Source organism: Corvus hawaiiensis, chromosome 7 (genome assembly GCF_020740725.1).
Source record: "Corvus hawaiiensis isolate bCorHaw1 chromosome 7, bCorHaw1.pri.cur, whole genome shotgun sequence".
In the NCBI taxonomy this organism is placed as follows: Eukaryota; Metazoa; Chordata; class Aves; order Passeriformes; family Corvidae; genus Corvus; species Corvus hawaiiensis.
In genome coordinates, this window is record NC_063219.1 from 29,095,621 (window position 1) to 29,111,539 (window position 15,919).

The window sequence follows — 15,919 nt, forward strand, 5'->3', positions numbered from 1 at the left end:
CCCCTCACAGCCCAGCAGCAGAGTAAACTGCTTGAGATCCACCTGAACTGTAACACAGAAGCAGCAGCTTTGCCTGATCAATTCTTTCTGACTTTGGACACAGAAACATTAAAATGCAAATCCATATTCCAGATCCAAGTCCAGAATTTAAAGTACCCCTTTATTCCTGAGACTATCACACAGAAGCAAGTTTCAGTTACAGTGCTGTGAATAATCCCTGTAGAAAGTCTTCAGAAAACAGGATGTTCCTTTTTGCCCCAGAACCAATCATCTGTATGCGAGCAAGCAAACAGCACACACCCAAACAGCTTCTTTGAAGCCTTCCTTCAAGCTGCTGGGTAATGCTGCACACGTGTGTGGCAGCATATTTGATACCCAGCAATCTTTTTATCAGAATCAAATAAAAGTAATTTTAGTATTTCTGAAGTTATAAAATGGTATGTTATTCTAGTATTAAGTCAACATTTTATGTGCATACAGTGTTAAGTTCTCATAGAATTTTTACATTCTGGAATTATTAAAATTTGGTTGGTTTTTTTTTTAAATCCAAGTAGATCTCAAAGCCTTTAACTCCTACTGGAAATAGAAGGTAACTTTAAATTGTGTTACAGATGCCAGCTACATAAAACTAAGCCTTGCTTGTCTCTTGGCAGAGATGAGTATCACTACCTGTCCTATTTTAGCTTGCCTGACACTTGCATCTAGAGCAAGATAAAGAACAAGGTAACTATTACCCAGGCCTGACCTAATTGTGTCAGTTTTTCCAGGCAGAGATAAACACACAGCACTTAAAAGAGAAGGGTTGAGAGCCCCTGGCAGCTTACTGATTTGTTTACTTTCTTTTAACAACATTATAACACTGAATTTTGCTAGCTTTCAGTCTACAAAGCACAAACCCTTCACCTAAACAACAAACAAACCTAGAGATATTTCCAGAATGCTCAAGAAAAAGCACATTTTCAAACTATGATCTCTTTTTGTATGGTAATAATAGTTAAAAGGCACACAAAAATTATGAAAGGAAAAAAATTATGAAAACATGCTTTAGAACTGTGTGTGGACTGAATTGACAGTTTTGTTTGGACAGTGAGGTATGCAAAATCAGGGCTTTTTTAAGTTAGAGTCTAATCACTGAACTTCTCATTACCTTTATGACAGATTTGTTGCTTCTTTTCTCCTTTCTGAACAGCGATAATTACTGCAAATACTTCATTGTCCTGGCTTACCTTTCTCACATCTGAGCTCTTTGGTTCTGTTGTCCAAGTTATAATTCTAGATACAGCAAGTCTTGTCTCACTGGAGTTCACAAAGTCTGTTGGATCCATCTGTCTTGCCAAGGACTCAATATACTTCAGGATAGCAACTTTCACCTGAGAAATGAAAAGGGATTTGTGAAGCTCAGGAGCTGGCAAAGATGCATTTTTCCCATAGGAACAGATACCACTACAGATTGGCAAGAATTTGTCACATGGTGGGGGAGAAGTATTCCTGTGACATGGATGTCTCAAAGTTGCCAATATAATTTCTGTATCATGCACATATTGCAAATAATTATCTTCTCATGAGTTCTGTGCCTTATGGTATGCCTGACATGACAAGCTAAGACAAGCATGTTGATGCTTCAGTGAAATGGCTTTTGATACTGACCTTCAGGTTTGGTGTCTGGGTCTGATCTACAATAAACCTCATCAAAATGTTAAATTGCTGATCAAATGGAAAAGAATCCCTGTCCAAAGAAAACAAAGGCAAAAACATAATGCAACATAAGCTAAATTAACTCAATACCTTAAAGCTTACAAAAAGGATTTCAACATGCTTTTTTCCCCTTGGTAACTTTACTATCAATAAGAGGAACTCTAAACTTAAGGATTAGCTAATTACTGACACAATACTGGAGAAAACTGCTAAATCAGTATCTTTACACACTGTTACTTTACTCTCTGTATACTTCTTCAGCTTTTGGCACACCAGTCCATTCCTTTACGTTTCAGACTCTGCTTTGTTTCCTTATCTCTAGAAGCAGCTTGGTTTATCTTGTCCTTAGGGTTCATACCTGGTTTTGAACTCTCTCCTCTTTTTTCCTACTTTATTCTATTTTCTCCTAGATTATTACTACTTTTTCTTCTCTTTTTTAATTAACCTATTTCTAGAACGAGCTGAACATTATTGTAATAGTGTCCTGTGCAGGATATCCTTTGAAAAGGACATGGAGTGCAGAACTGGTGTGAGCACTGCAGTAGCATTCAAGATCTTATCCTGTTATTTGTGTTTGAACATGGAAGCGGTGCTGAACTTTGTGGTAAAGCACCTTTCATATTCTGAATATTGCAATTTTTTTGGTACCTGTCTATCAAAAAAACCTGATTTCTGAGAAAACACCCCACAAAACCCTAACATTAATCAGTTATATATTTTTACATTTATTTTTTGAAGTTACTTATTTAGAAGAGAGACAGGCCATTTTAATTCAATACTTGAAATACTGTGACATAACTTTGTTCTCCTTTATTCTTATATTCATCAAGGTTGAACCCTCAAAATACACAGCACTGCTGGATTTCTAAAATGTTTATGCCCTCCTGTAATCCTGAAAAAATCTCCACAACACTTGCCATCTGAGTACTCTACCTGGTGACATCCAGAGCTTTTTGAACTTTTGCCTGCACAGACCCCAACAAATCTGCTCCCATTTTCTTCAGCAACTGGGTCAGGAGAACAAAAAGCCAATCCTGCAAGTCATCTTTATGAATGATGATGAAATCAACCAGGGTTTCCAGAAACATGCTGAAGACCTATAAACAAAACAAGTGTCAAAGAAAGAAATACAGTTCTTAAAATAAAAATATTCAAAGGGGAGGGGGGTTTACAGTCTGAGTTTCAGGATGATTTTGTTATAAAAGTTTCATGAATGAATGATTTTAGTGACTACATTGCTCTGGAAAAAAAGATCACACAAGACATCTAAAATGTGTTGTATTAAAATACCACATGTAACGAATGAAGGAAGGGGGTAGGAAACACTTACTCTCTGTTGTGAATTCCACGGCAAAGCAGGCCATGCAACAAAACAAACCACTCGTTAGCACACAGAGTGATCAAGGATGCAGTTTCTCAACAGATAAGAGACACATTCATTGAAAGTTTACATTTTCTTAAAACACAATCTCTTCTCAGCAGAGTTACTTAAAACATTATATACCTTGGATCAGATTCAGTCTCCTCAGTCAAGAAAGTAACATATGTTTATATACATTTATATGAACAAAGCTACATGTGTTTAACACCACAGCTAATGAGTTTGTATCAGTAATTCTATAAAAGCAGTGCAGATGACAGATCACTGCTGCCACAAAGGACATATTTGAGCCCAGTGTGCAATAAACTCCCACCTTACTCAAAAATTGGAGATATTTTGCAAGCAAATAATTACACCTCCATCCTTTCCACTACACATACCTTGGGGAACCAAAATATTAAGAACTTACAGGTAGGTACTACACGTTTGGTGAGACCTACGGGACAGCTGGTCTACAGTATAATTAAGGTCAAAAATGCACATTTTGAGCAAGACCTGTGACAGGCTACTCTGCCTGCCCATGGAATTTCCACCTGACAATCATTTATTAAAACTGTTTTACCAAGAGGTCTTGAAGTACAAAGATTTATACAACTTATTCTTTCTCAACCTGCATTTAACCCAACTGCAGATCTTTTAAACTGGTTTTCCCCAACTAGCAAAACTCAGAAAAGGGCATGAATTTCTCTATTCCTTTCTCCCTGCTGCCCCTTAGCTGTTAATAGAAAGCCACTGGTTCTGAACATGCCTATGAGCCCTACCTCCCCATTCTGTGGCCCACTTCTCCTTAAGAAATGTCTGTAAATTCATGCCACAGCCTTTAACTTCAAAGGTCAGTGTTATAAAGAAGGCAAAGTAGCTATATTTAAGATCATAATTATGAGATTCAGAATAGTATCTTGGCGAGACATCTGGTCCCAGGTGTATACAACACACAAACCCCAGTGGCTGGGATGCTCATGACCCATCATGGACCACTCTTCCCTGTGTATCACCAAAAATACACCCCAGAGAAGTGCAAATCAAACTGAACTTTTCACTCCAGGAGGTGACCTCTGAAAGGCATTAGGCTGCTCCTCAGGAAGCATGGAGTAACCAGTTCCTACCAACATAAGAGAGACCGAAACACATCCCCTCCTTGTAAAACAAATGAAAGCCAAGGAGATTTATAAATGCCAGTTTTCCCTGGCAGATGGCAGGGGTAGAAATACAAACCACTCATCTTGGAACAGGGTCAAATGTGTACACATGGTAATGTAGGAGAGTGAGCCAAGGCTTTTGTGATCTTACCTTGCTGTGAGGGTCAGCAAACATGCGAGTAAATATTTCACACAGCCTTTTTAACTCGACTCGGCTAAAATACATAAATAAAACACAACATTAATGCCAAAGTTTTTGCTGCAGCAAGAAAAAAAAGCAGCTAATAAATATTAACAGCTGAAAGAACTAACCTTCTTTATTTAAATGTTACTTCAGTCACACTTCTGAACACTTTGTATATCTAGGCAAAGCCTTTACTGGCACTCCAGTTTAACTGCTGGGATCACCAGTTTTACATTAAGAATCTAATAAACATTTATTTTTTTAAATCTTAAGCTACACACTTGTATTTCCTGCTGCTTTTATTTTCTTCTATATTCTGTACCACAGAAGACAACTTGAAAATGTGCATGTTTGGGAGGCACTAAGTTTCTGCCTGGGTCAAGGTCGCTGAATCACTGAATTATGCATCTTTTTCAGTTTAAGAATAGATTTTTCAAGTCTCCTTTGTGTCAAGGATTTCAAATTTTCAAGTAAAATCAGAAGTTTCTGGTTATATACTAATTAAATATTTTGGTTTAAATTCCCAGTTGCTTCAGTAGTATCAGTCTACAATCACAGACTATTAACAGATCAGAACTGACTCCAAAGTCTGACAGAAGGCACATTGAGGAGACAAATATATAGAAATGGAAGACAGATTAACAAATGGCAATCTCTTAAATCAGAAGATAATTACATCAGGGAACAATCTAAGTTCCTATTAGCAAAAGATTATTAGGTGCTCAGCAGTGCTCTTTTTATGGCAGTGGGGAAAAAAGAATGATGCATGAGATACTGAGTTAAAGTCAAATGCAGAAACATTTGGTGCCAAAGCTCTTATCTGCAATGTATTGAAAATAAAAGTCTTAGCTTTCCTGCAAGGCAAACTGGCAAAAAATACAAAAGCTCTTCTTGTTTATGGTGCAAACAAAAACAGAGCAAGGCAGTCAAGTTACATTTCCTGCATACTACAGATGCAACTAGGCATTTTTCACAATTACAATGAAACCAGAGCAACTAGTGAAATGAGTACTGACTGCTCAGAGAAGAGTTACTGAAGATTTTGACTATAGGTAATGTATTTCCAGACCAGCACTAATTCTACAATCCACCAACTTCTCTCTTTCTAAAGATAATCTTCAAACAGGCCAGAATATGGCAGTAGTCTACAGATATTTTATGTTTTATTGCTTCTAAGTAACACAGGACTTTTTTTTTTTCCCAATAAATCTATGCATGAAAGGCTGATTAAATTTTAAAAGGGCACAAAACCAATGGGTTTAAGAGTCTGGTAGGGAAGGAAAAGTCTTTGTAAAAACATCACAGAAAACTGCCAGCTTAATTCAGGGAGAGGCTGCACAGGCTCAAAATGACTACAATACTCTCCTGATATCATGCAGATTGCAGCTCTCTGAATGAAACCCTATTTATTGTGCTAATGAATTTTCTTTCTGGACAAACGTTATATAAAGTCAGCAAGTATAAGTACGTCTGTTTCTAAAAGCTCTCAGACCTAAGGTAACAATGCAAGTACTAAACTGCAACAGGCAGTAGAAGAACATTTCCTTAAGGGACTCATTTGCCTTGTTTTATTTAGAAGACCTTATGGGGAGAGCCCTTAAAAAAGTAGGGCCGCATGAAGCTGTAGGAAACAAAGAGGATGGGTAAGTGCCACTCCACTTTGCATGCACATCTCTGGATATGCAAATCCCAGCTAATACAGGATCAGCCATCTTCCAGTTCGGAATACTAAAGAAAACCTAGCCACATCACTGCCTTTTATTAATGTGTTATACCACAACAGAAGGTATCAGGTTTAATTAGAAGACAAGACTTGCCCCTTGGACTAATGACCTTGATGATGTTCTTAAGATGCCGTGGGAACAAACAGGATGATAAAATCTAATCATCAGAACAGGCACCAAATCAACTCTGAACCAAGGAGGAAGCAGATCAAAAGAAAACCAAAATGAAATATAGAGAACTAAACCCAGTATCAAATTAAAAAAATAACTGTGCAGAGGTGTAGTTTCTGGGACAGGTTTAAGAATTATTCAGGATTAAAGCTAAGACAACTTTCTAGTTTGAGGGACTGGTGGAGGGACAGCAGAGTTCAAGCACTACAACCAGCAGGGTTGAAATCAAGAGTTTAATTCCACCAGCATTTTTGCTATGAGCTACTGACCTGGATAAACAGCCCATCACCAAAACTTCTCAGCACTTCCTCCCTTGCAACTATCCCCAGCACCACTCCAAACCTTGTTTATAATCCTCACACACTTTTGTGGCAAAATCAAAATCTCACCTAAGTTTTTCATACAAGTAATGAGGTGCCACAGTTTTTCCAGACAGTTCGTTAAAGAGAAAGAAAAAAGACAGCACACATGGTGGTAGTGTCTTTTAAGAGACTCAGAAATAGACTACATCAAAAAGCATCTCTGATCTAGAGACTCCAACTACCCATTTTAAAAATGTGGAGCACTTCGCATTTAAGGCCTGTATCACATCATGTGAAGTGCTAGAATATTTTTATGAAGGCAAGAAAGCAACTGTTTCAGGCCTGCTCTCAGTACATTTTCATTCAGACTGTTAGCATGAACCATCAAATATTTTCAGCCAGTGTGAAGCCCTTTTAAAATGGAAACAATTGCACAAACCCAAGCAGGGAGGCTCTAAACCATACAACAAACACTTACAAACTTGGCTATAATTTAAATACATACTATTCATAACAGGAAAATAAAATTGTCACAGCTATTTGTGAATGTTATCTTCAAAGGAGCCAAGAGATAAACAGCTTGTTTCAAACATTTTCTCCATAAACTAAGGGTGAAATGTCTGAGCCAGTTGTCTAGTTAATATGACCTGTGGCCACAGGGAATTTCCACATGACTATTGGATAATTCTGGGATCTACTGGGTAATTCTAAGACCTCTTTTAATGTGTGATGTGCCAAAGGTGTTTGAAGGGGTTTTACGGTTCTCAAGAAGGGAAAAAGGTCTTCCTCTCCTACCACATGCAAAGTTTCACTGCCCTAAGAAACTTCCCTCTACATTATACACTACACCATTTATAGGACACAGGTTTCTGATATAAAATTTTTCAAGAGTTCTAAACAGGATATATAATTGCACCTAACACAGCCTTCATAAAGAATCAAAGTACAGCCAATGCCAGCATCGTCTGATCTCAGCTTTGAAACCCACACCCCGAGTCATTTTAGAGTAAGTACAGTGTTTGCTTCATCAACTAAATTGCCATGGGAAAAAAATATTGAAGGTTCAAACAGACTAATGTAAAAATGGCACCACCCCTTGAGCATGTTTACAATAGCACCACTGTGGGAAATCTCACTGTGCTGCAACAAGCACCTACCATTGGAGGTCTTCATGAGATGGATGAAGGCTAAGAGAAGACAGCATGCTTACCTGAGCCCTTTCTACATTACTGCCACAAATTACCCTGATGACACAGCAGAAACCTTTCCAAAAGTTAACTGCAATCCCACATTGTGGAGACAAAGCCTTCACAGCCATGAAGACACTACCTGTCTCCATAAGGCAGTTAAATAATACTGGCTTCTGGCTGTAGCCACCCCTCATGAATTACTGACACCAGAAAACTATGAAGTCACCTCAGTGTCCGTTGGCTTTTCAGTAAATTCTGAAGACCTATGAGCCCTTCTTTCCTTTCAGACCAGTTGGAGCTGGCGCAGTGGTTCAGAACCTCAGCCACATCTTCAGTCTGCCGCAGGTAGTGTGGAATGCCCCCGTTCCTGGAGCCATAGGAGCGCTCCGAGCAAGCGCTGGATGCATCACTGTTGGCATCGTCATCCGAATACATCCCATAGGGCTCGTATCTTCTTCTCACTGGCTTTTTCTGGAAAAGGGGAAACTCGGACTTACCAAGTTATATATAGTTACATCGATGCCAACAGAAAAACATTCTATTTGCAATCACTAAAAGGAAGATTAGTGCTACTGTTACAGTGACTGAAGTGTTTTAAAGATGTCACCATGCACTGCCTGCTTACCTCTCACAGTAGAGCAAGACAGACCTCACTGATTTCAATGAGACTGAGTGACTAAGGGGAAGAGGGCCTGCCTTGCCCAGCATGAAAGCAAGATATTCATGCCCAGGAGAATTAAGTTACTGCTAATTAAATTAAATTAAATTAAATTAAATACAAGAAATGTTCTATTGGCAATAATGGTCAGTTCCATTGTTACAGATGCTATGATGATACAACCTCTACTTTAAAGAAAAAAAAACAAAGATAAGGAAGAAATAGCTGAAAGAATCAGTGCTGGCATGCCCAGTCACTTTAATATTGATACTGAAGTGACTCTAGAAATGCACTGAGTATAGGAGATGGCAATTTCACTTTTAGTTTGGGCTAGGATTCTTTCCAGAGGCTGCTAAGGGAGTCATTTCCATAGCATGGCATTAGAGGACCTAATTCCCTTAGGTACATCTTTGACAGCCTTGATCCTTACAGAAAGAATAGTAGCATAATTATGGCAGCAAAACAAACTCTTAAATAAACCTTAACAGAACAGGGTTGACAAGATAATGTATCAGAAAAAGATCATCTATATTCTGAAGTGTTTCTATAGAATTCCTTCCAGTGTCCAGTCCTGCAGGTCTTGGACTTGTGAAGCCAGCAGAGTTTTGCTTCCACTAGGACTGGAGGATTGAAGCATAGAAATTAACTCACGTGCAGTATCATGGGCGTTAGCAACAGGGTGGGGAGAGTTGAAAAGTAGAAATAAAAAGTCAAGAAAGCACTAGTACCTTGCTCCTGGAGTCTCCTAACAGCTGTAGGCAGGAAAATATTGAAGGGTGGGAAAAAGCATAGAGAATTATGTCAGAAGCTTATGTAGGGTTTGTTTTTGCAACAAAAACGTATAGCAAATGTGTCTTAGCAAATTAAAAAAAAAATACAGTTTTTGCAAAGTAAAAGTGGGTATAATAATGCCTGACTTTATCTCCTAACTGCTGCACTAGTCATACTGCCCATGATTTCCCTTAGGAAGCTTGGAAGTGAGAATATCAGTTGAAAACTTTTTTAGGAACAGATCTATATTCAGCACCTCTTTGTTTACTTTTCAGAAATCTGCAATGAAAGGTACCAGAGATTTTGGTAATGATTTCTTTCCCCACATATTACTAGCAACGTTTCATTTTAGAGTGTTGCAAAGAAATTCTGATACGAGGAAGCCGCTATCTTCAGTACAGCACATTTAATCAACTTCACTTGCCAAGTTCTCTTTCAACCCACAGTTCTTACACCACACTGTTTTGAAGATTAGCTTCTTTTAAGACCCCCTGGTTGGCACCACTGGCTTAAAGGCCTTACTTAACAGCAAAGTTTCCATCACCCTTTGAGCTCTTCTGACAGATCCGAGCACTGATTCCCAGTATAGACACCGTGGGTTTAGGCCAAGTCCAGCTCAAACAGAAGAAGTGGATGCAACTGGAATTGTACAGAGGGAGTAGAGGTCACAGAATGACCCACCATGTTTTGTTTCAATTGAGAATTTGGCTGAAACCCTCTTTGGAGAAGTTCTTTTTTCTTACTACATGGAAAAGACAATTCTCTGAAAACAAGGCTACTGGGTAAAAGCTGGCATCACAACACTCTCTCAAAAGGAGCCTGCACAGGCTTTGTAAATTGCCTGTTGTCAGAAGGCAATGAAGAAAAAGAGAAAACTGGGGTGATGGGAAAGAATGGACCAACAAGACTGCGTTGCATCTCCTGAAGCCGTACAAAGTCAGATTGATCAACCAAGTCAGCAGCACCAGCTAGCTTGCAGCTAGGCTTAAGTATTTCCCTTTTAAGTGTTCAATCCTTCAAAATTTTAACATTTCAGTTTAGTGTTATTTAACTTCAAAGACAGAATATTTAAAAGAGCACTGTGTAAATCTAGCTGAAGATTAAGTCACACCCAAAGAAATCTTAGGGCTCAGCAGTCAATTGAAACACTGTGACACTCTCCTCCCTTAAGAAACCTGCATTCAGCAGCTGCTCATATGCAGGGATGAAGCCTGATTTCATTTACACAGGCAAACCATTGTCTGTAATTACGTCCTGAACTGCTCTGGTAGCAAATTTGAGGTGCTGAGAGCAGAAATCGGCTCACAGGCTGTTACATTTGGTAATAAAAATGCTCACTAGTGATTCAGCCCACTAAATGCAATAGTGGCATCCATTATATACTGCTCCTCCTTTCTTTGTTCACAAATACTCTCTTTGTTTTGAAAGGTAAATTTTGTAAAAGGGGCAATTTTTCCAGAAGTACTCTAATAGGTGCCATGAGCTGGGTGATAATCAGACAGAAAAAGGAAAATATTAGCCATCCTTGGGGAAAGTGAACTATGAAATGGAGAAAGGTCATCTACCACAAACACTGGTGACATAGTTCATCCTCCTTAAAATGCACCTGAGACAGATTCTGAGAGATCTGTCTCAAGATACATCAGGAAATCCTTCCCTCGTTCAGGTCTAGAGCTGGAGAAGACCCATGGGTACCCAGCTAACACGCTACAATAATTTCTCCTGCCTCTACACATCCTCTCTCCCCCAAATATTTGAGATACATACAAAGGCTTAACATGTGTGTTCTGAAGAGCAGAAGACACTTTCTGGGTTCTAGCCAAGAGATACCATAGTACAATAAGATTATACAGGACAATAACATTTTTTAAAGTGACATAAAATTTACTAGGAAAAGCAGTGAATGTTTGAAAGTATTAGCAACAAACTAGACAAATACACTTCAACTTACAACTTAAGTGCATGAGATGGCACAGATTCCATGCATGCCAAGTTATGAGCTCTCTGAGTATCTACCCAGGTGCAAATAACACAGGGCAGAAACTTGTGAAGTTCTCATTTCTTGCTGAAACCTGATCAGAAATTAACACTAACACAGAACACTGTTTTTCTGACAAAATCTTCATGCAGGTAATAGGACTGATGGAAATCTCCAACCCCGTGAGTGCCGAGCACCGTCACAGTGCTGTGCACATCCTCTGCCAGCCAAGTGAAAGGCAAACAGCTGATTCAACCCACCCTGCAGCTGTAGCACCAAGCCACGGCAGTCTGTCTGACAACAGCTGCAGAGAACTGACATGAATCAGGAAAAACATACTGCTGCCAGTATACCCAAGGTGAAAACAGCAGAAGCTAACTCTACAGCATCAGCCACTGGCACCATCAGAACAAAGCTATTTAGAAAGAGGAGAACATACGTACAGGTAACTTTAAGCCACTTTCCGGTGTTGGAAGCATTTTGAATTTTTCCTCTTACCAGTGCATCGGCCACAGCAGCCTCCAGATCTGTGCTGGTGCTCAGGACTCGCATGGCATTCACGGAAGCAGGCATCCTGCCTGGCTGTCCAAGTCCAAACCGGTCTGCACAAAAGACAACAGTGAAAGGGATTGTTAAATGAATTCACATTCATTTGGAATCCTGATCAGGTGCCCGAGCAGTTCTCCCCACGGACTCTGGGAACTTACAGTGCTTTTCCATCAAACACCCTTTTACCCAGAGCTCCAGAGAGTCTGCCATAAGGCTGAGAAATAAACTACTGTTTGTTGGGCGTTAAGAGGCAATTTTGGATCCTTAGGGCAACTTTGCATTTATTTATTTTAAGCTGGGAATCAGGGTATCTATTTTCTTTTTACTCAGTTGTCTCAAAATTTTATTTTAATATCAGAGACAGACATGCCCATCCCAATCTGGCAGTCTCAGAAATCAAGAGAAAGCCTCTCATTAACTTCAGAGAGACAGCACCATGCCCAGTGTCAGAACATGTAAGTACCCGAGCACTCATCTATCCTGCAGCCTTTTCTCTCAGGCAGGGATGTGAGACTAGCAGCACCAGATTAGCCTATTTTATGTCTCAAGGCTTGATTAACCAGTGAAATATATTCCTACACCTTTACGGTATAAAAATAAAGTTATAACTCACTTGTGAAGTGACTCCAATTTCTGTTTAGTACTGCTCTTGAGAAGCAGTTTATTCCAGAGCTCTATATCAAAACTGGTTTTGAGTAGACAATATCAATTTTTTCCCTTTGAATTTGATGGCAAAGCTCTCAGTAGCATCCAAAGCAATGGCATTGAGTCTAAAATGCCACTTACACTCCTAACATCAATTAGTTTACTTTATCATTTGCCCAGTCTACCAAAAAAGTTACTGAAATTAGTTTCTTTAGCAAAGCCAAATGCAGAAAGGTCTACTAGCAGAGATATGACAGAATCAGTAACTTAAGTATCACAGGCCAGGTTCTTGCAGCCCTCCCTCCAGAGGGGGGCAGATCAGATACCAGATACTGGGATCCTGGCTCTGGTCCACAAGCAGAAAGATTGGGTATGACATTCCAAGTTTTTCTTTCATTGTGGGCTTGTGTTTGCTCATGAAGGACTTAGAATATCCCTCCTGGAACATATGGTTACACCTCTGTCCCTGTACCCACACATGCCAACAGGAGTTTTGCCAGCAAATTCAGTGGAGCATGGATCAAGCTGCATGAACCCATCTAAGAGACCTTCAGCTGATCCACATCAAGCAGCAGGAGAGAGAGGTCAAGTCACACAGGTCTTTTAATTTTAATTTAACAGTGGAAAAATACTGCTGAACTGTATCACAGATTTGCTCAAAACTGAGGCCAAACATGGTATTCAGCAGCTTAATGTGTTTTTGGGGAAAAAAACTGCATATCACAAAATTTCATTGCTTTCTTCTTTATGAACCTACTGCACTGAAAAATCTTTCAGGGATTAGCTCACACTGACATGCATAATTTAAATCAGAGATTGAAGTCGGCCAGTTCTACTGTCCTAATTACAAAGCTTTATTCGAGATTAAGCTACTGTGGGGAAACAGGGAAGATTTTTAAAATCTGAAGTATTTTGAAAAGAAAAAACCCCCTGCAGACTAGTATTTACTTCAAACAGAAGTGATATCTGTCAAAATTTAATGTTTCTTAGAGTTACATACCCAGACAAGACATTTCTGATTTACAACAAAAGCACATTTTCTACAAAACACATTACAAAGGAAAAAAAAATAAACAAACTTCTTAGAACTACTGCCAAAAAGTAATCAAATCATGACATTTCACAAAGAAATAAAAGTTGTATGTGTTATTACTATCCCCTTTTTTAATGCACTTGGGTTGAAGAATCACTTCAAATATGAAGATGGAATAGTGCTTTATTCCTAAAATGGAAAAATCTGTGCACCCTTAACAGAAGCACAGAGATGATAATGCATTAGGTCTGATTGAAACTAAAGTCACCACTACAGAAATATATACACTATAAAGCTGTACAGAAGACAAGCATTTTCCTAAGTGTAAATGAGATCTGGTACAGTACAAGGGCTGTAAATGTTGAGGTAAATTCTGGTCTTGGTTTTATATTTAAATCCAACTCAATTACATTACTCAAGTGTTACTGAGATGAGAATTTGGCTTTAACTTTTGAAACTACATAGCATGAAAAATACCACTGTCATTTGTTTTCAAATAAATTTAGAACATTAGAAAAGGGAAGATAGTTGTTTTGGTTTTTTTTTTTTAATGAAGAACAAAATGACAAAGTAATTCAATTGTAGATCAGTTTAAATGCCCAGCATAAAGAAACAAAACTGAGCTTTTTCAACACATTAAGTACAGTGTGGCATGCTGGCTTCTATCTCAATGGCTATCAGAAATCTTCTAAACCACTTTGTTCAGTGATTTTTAAATTCACAACACCCAGGTTAGTCTGGGCTTCTCCCCAAGACACTGCTGCCATACTTAGGTGCAGAAATAAGACCATAGGAGAGACCTCAATGTACCTCTGATGTGGGGCTGGGAACACATCTGGCTCCAGGAATAACCAGTACAGCCAAGCCCAATCTTACTGGGCAAGAAATCTGTGGATTATGCTCTGGCCACATTCCCTTGTCTCCCTGGCTAGATTCATTATACTTGCTACAAACTTGGTGAAAATTTGCAAACACCATTATTAATCCTACTTTTTGCTATTTTTCAGAAGATTTTGGCCTTCTGTAGTACACAGGTAACCATACAAAATTTGATTATGCTTTGTACCAAACCACAGGAGCCACAGATGAAGTGACTATCTCAGGAAGCCAAAAGCAAACAAAGCTTAAATCTGTATTACAACTGAGCTATTTTAGGTATTTTTAATTATTTTGGTTAAATACAAATTCAAATCGTTATTTGAAAAATACCAGTCAAATCAGCTTGCATAATTTCTGTCGAGAAATGTTTTGTGTTTTAGCTAAATAGTAGCCATTTAAGTAGACTCATGAGAAACAGAGTATTTCTCACTCCCTGTTTGAAGGGTGTTAACGAAATAATTTTCAGTAAATTCCTTGCACAATTTTAGCCTCCAAGGAAACACTGAAGCCCTCATCTTCTACATTATCTTTGTCCCCACAATTAAGTCTCTGTTGTCCCAAAGCTAACAGCCCTCATTCAATTCTTTTTAAGATTCCCAGTAAAACATCCTTATTTCAAAAGGAATTATAGGTTCTCTATAACTGCAAATCCAGTACAGTGGTGGGACAGAAGCAACTGGAATCTGCATTCTCATTACATGTAACCCTCAGTCACCTCATGCAAAGCCCAGTGAAATTAAGGGATTTTTTTTTTTTTTTTCAGAAACTTCCATGTACTTTGGACAAGGCCTTCAGAATTACATGAACGATGGATCAGCATGTGTTATGCTCCAAAGTTCATCTTGAAAGCTCATCACGTGCTTAATTTTTGCTGCTCTTGTGTATTTTAGAGGGGATCCCACAAAGAACTTTCATTAACAGAGACAGGAGTCCAAAATATTTAGTAATAAATGGGGTGAAACCCATTGGGACTCCTAGGCACTGGAAAGTGCTACATTGCTAAAGAGGAAACAGAATTTGCAAGTACTCTGCATCAGTCAGGATTTAGCCCATGCTGCACAACTGATCCAATTTACAGGAGAATTGAGAAAGCCCTGGATCACCCTTTGTTTAAACACTGTTCACAATGTTCCTAAAATACATAAAATTAAAAACATCCAATAAATGAAACTCAAAACAAAAAGCCACATTGAACAAAACCAGAACAGAAAGCCCCGCAGTGGTGAGAAGCACATGCTGAGTGCTGGCTGATGCACACGATGGCAAATGTTAAGATGGTGTAAAACAAGACTACGTATAAGAAGCGGATTCATGCAGTTAGCGCTTGTTCACCTGACTGCCCAACAGAATCAGCAGTGGAGAGAGCACTAGTGGACCTGGAATGACGTCGAGAAGCTGCAAGTAGAAGGAATGGCAACACCCACAGGATTAACACACACTGAACCTGAGACAGAAAACGCCACAATCCAAAGGGGATGCGTGTGACCGCTACCGGCAAGGGTGTTTCATAGTGACAGGGAATGGCGTTGTATGTGGATGCGTAACAGGTACAGTGCAAGCCCCACAGCGACGCCTCCACCTGTAGCTTCCCCCTTCCCCTCGTGAGCATAAACACGATGC

At 39.1% G+C, this 15,919-nt stretch overlaps 1 protein-coding gene across 42 annotated transcripts in view; it reads right to left on the reverse strand.

Annotated features, from left to right (window-relative positions):
- CLASP1 (cytoplasmic linker associated protein 1) overlaps positions 1 to 15,919 on the reverse strand; it is a 173,814-nt gene that overhangs the window by 43,143 nt on the left and 114,752 nt on the right. For 21 of the 42 annotated variants that reach the window (XM_048310310.1, XM_048310272.1, XM_048310291.1 and 18 more), the window contains 9 exons: positions 15,632 to 15,694; positions 11,692 to 11,795; positions 9,173 to 9,196; positions 8,013 to 8,257; positions 4,367 to 4,430; positions 3,026 to 3,028; positions 2,629 to 2,792; positions 1,648 to 1,726; positions 1,227 to 1,370 (listed from right to left, as the gene is read on the reverse strand). In XM_048310310.1, coding sequence (XP_048166267.1) covers positions 1,227 to 1,370; positions 1,648 to 1,726; positions 2,629 to 2,792; positions 3,026 to 3,028; positions 4,367 to 4,430; positions 8,013 to 8,257; positions 9,173 to 9,196; positions 11,692 to 11,795; positions 15,632 to 15,694 — 890 coding nt within the window. The remainder of the gene's footprint in view (positions 1 to 1,226; positions 1,371 to 1,647; positions 1,727 to 2,628; positions 2,793 to 3,025; positions 3,029 to 4,366; positions 4,431 to 8,012; positions 8,258 to 9,172; positions 9,197 to 11,691; positions 11,796 to 15,631; positions 15,695 to 15,919) is intronic. The other 21 variants (XM_048310281.1, XM_048310305.1, XM_048310284.1 and 18 more) reach the window with 3 other exon arrangements.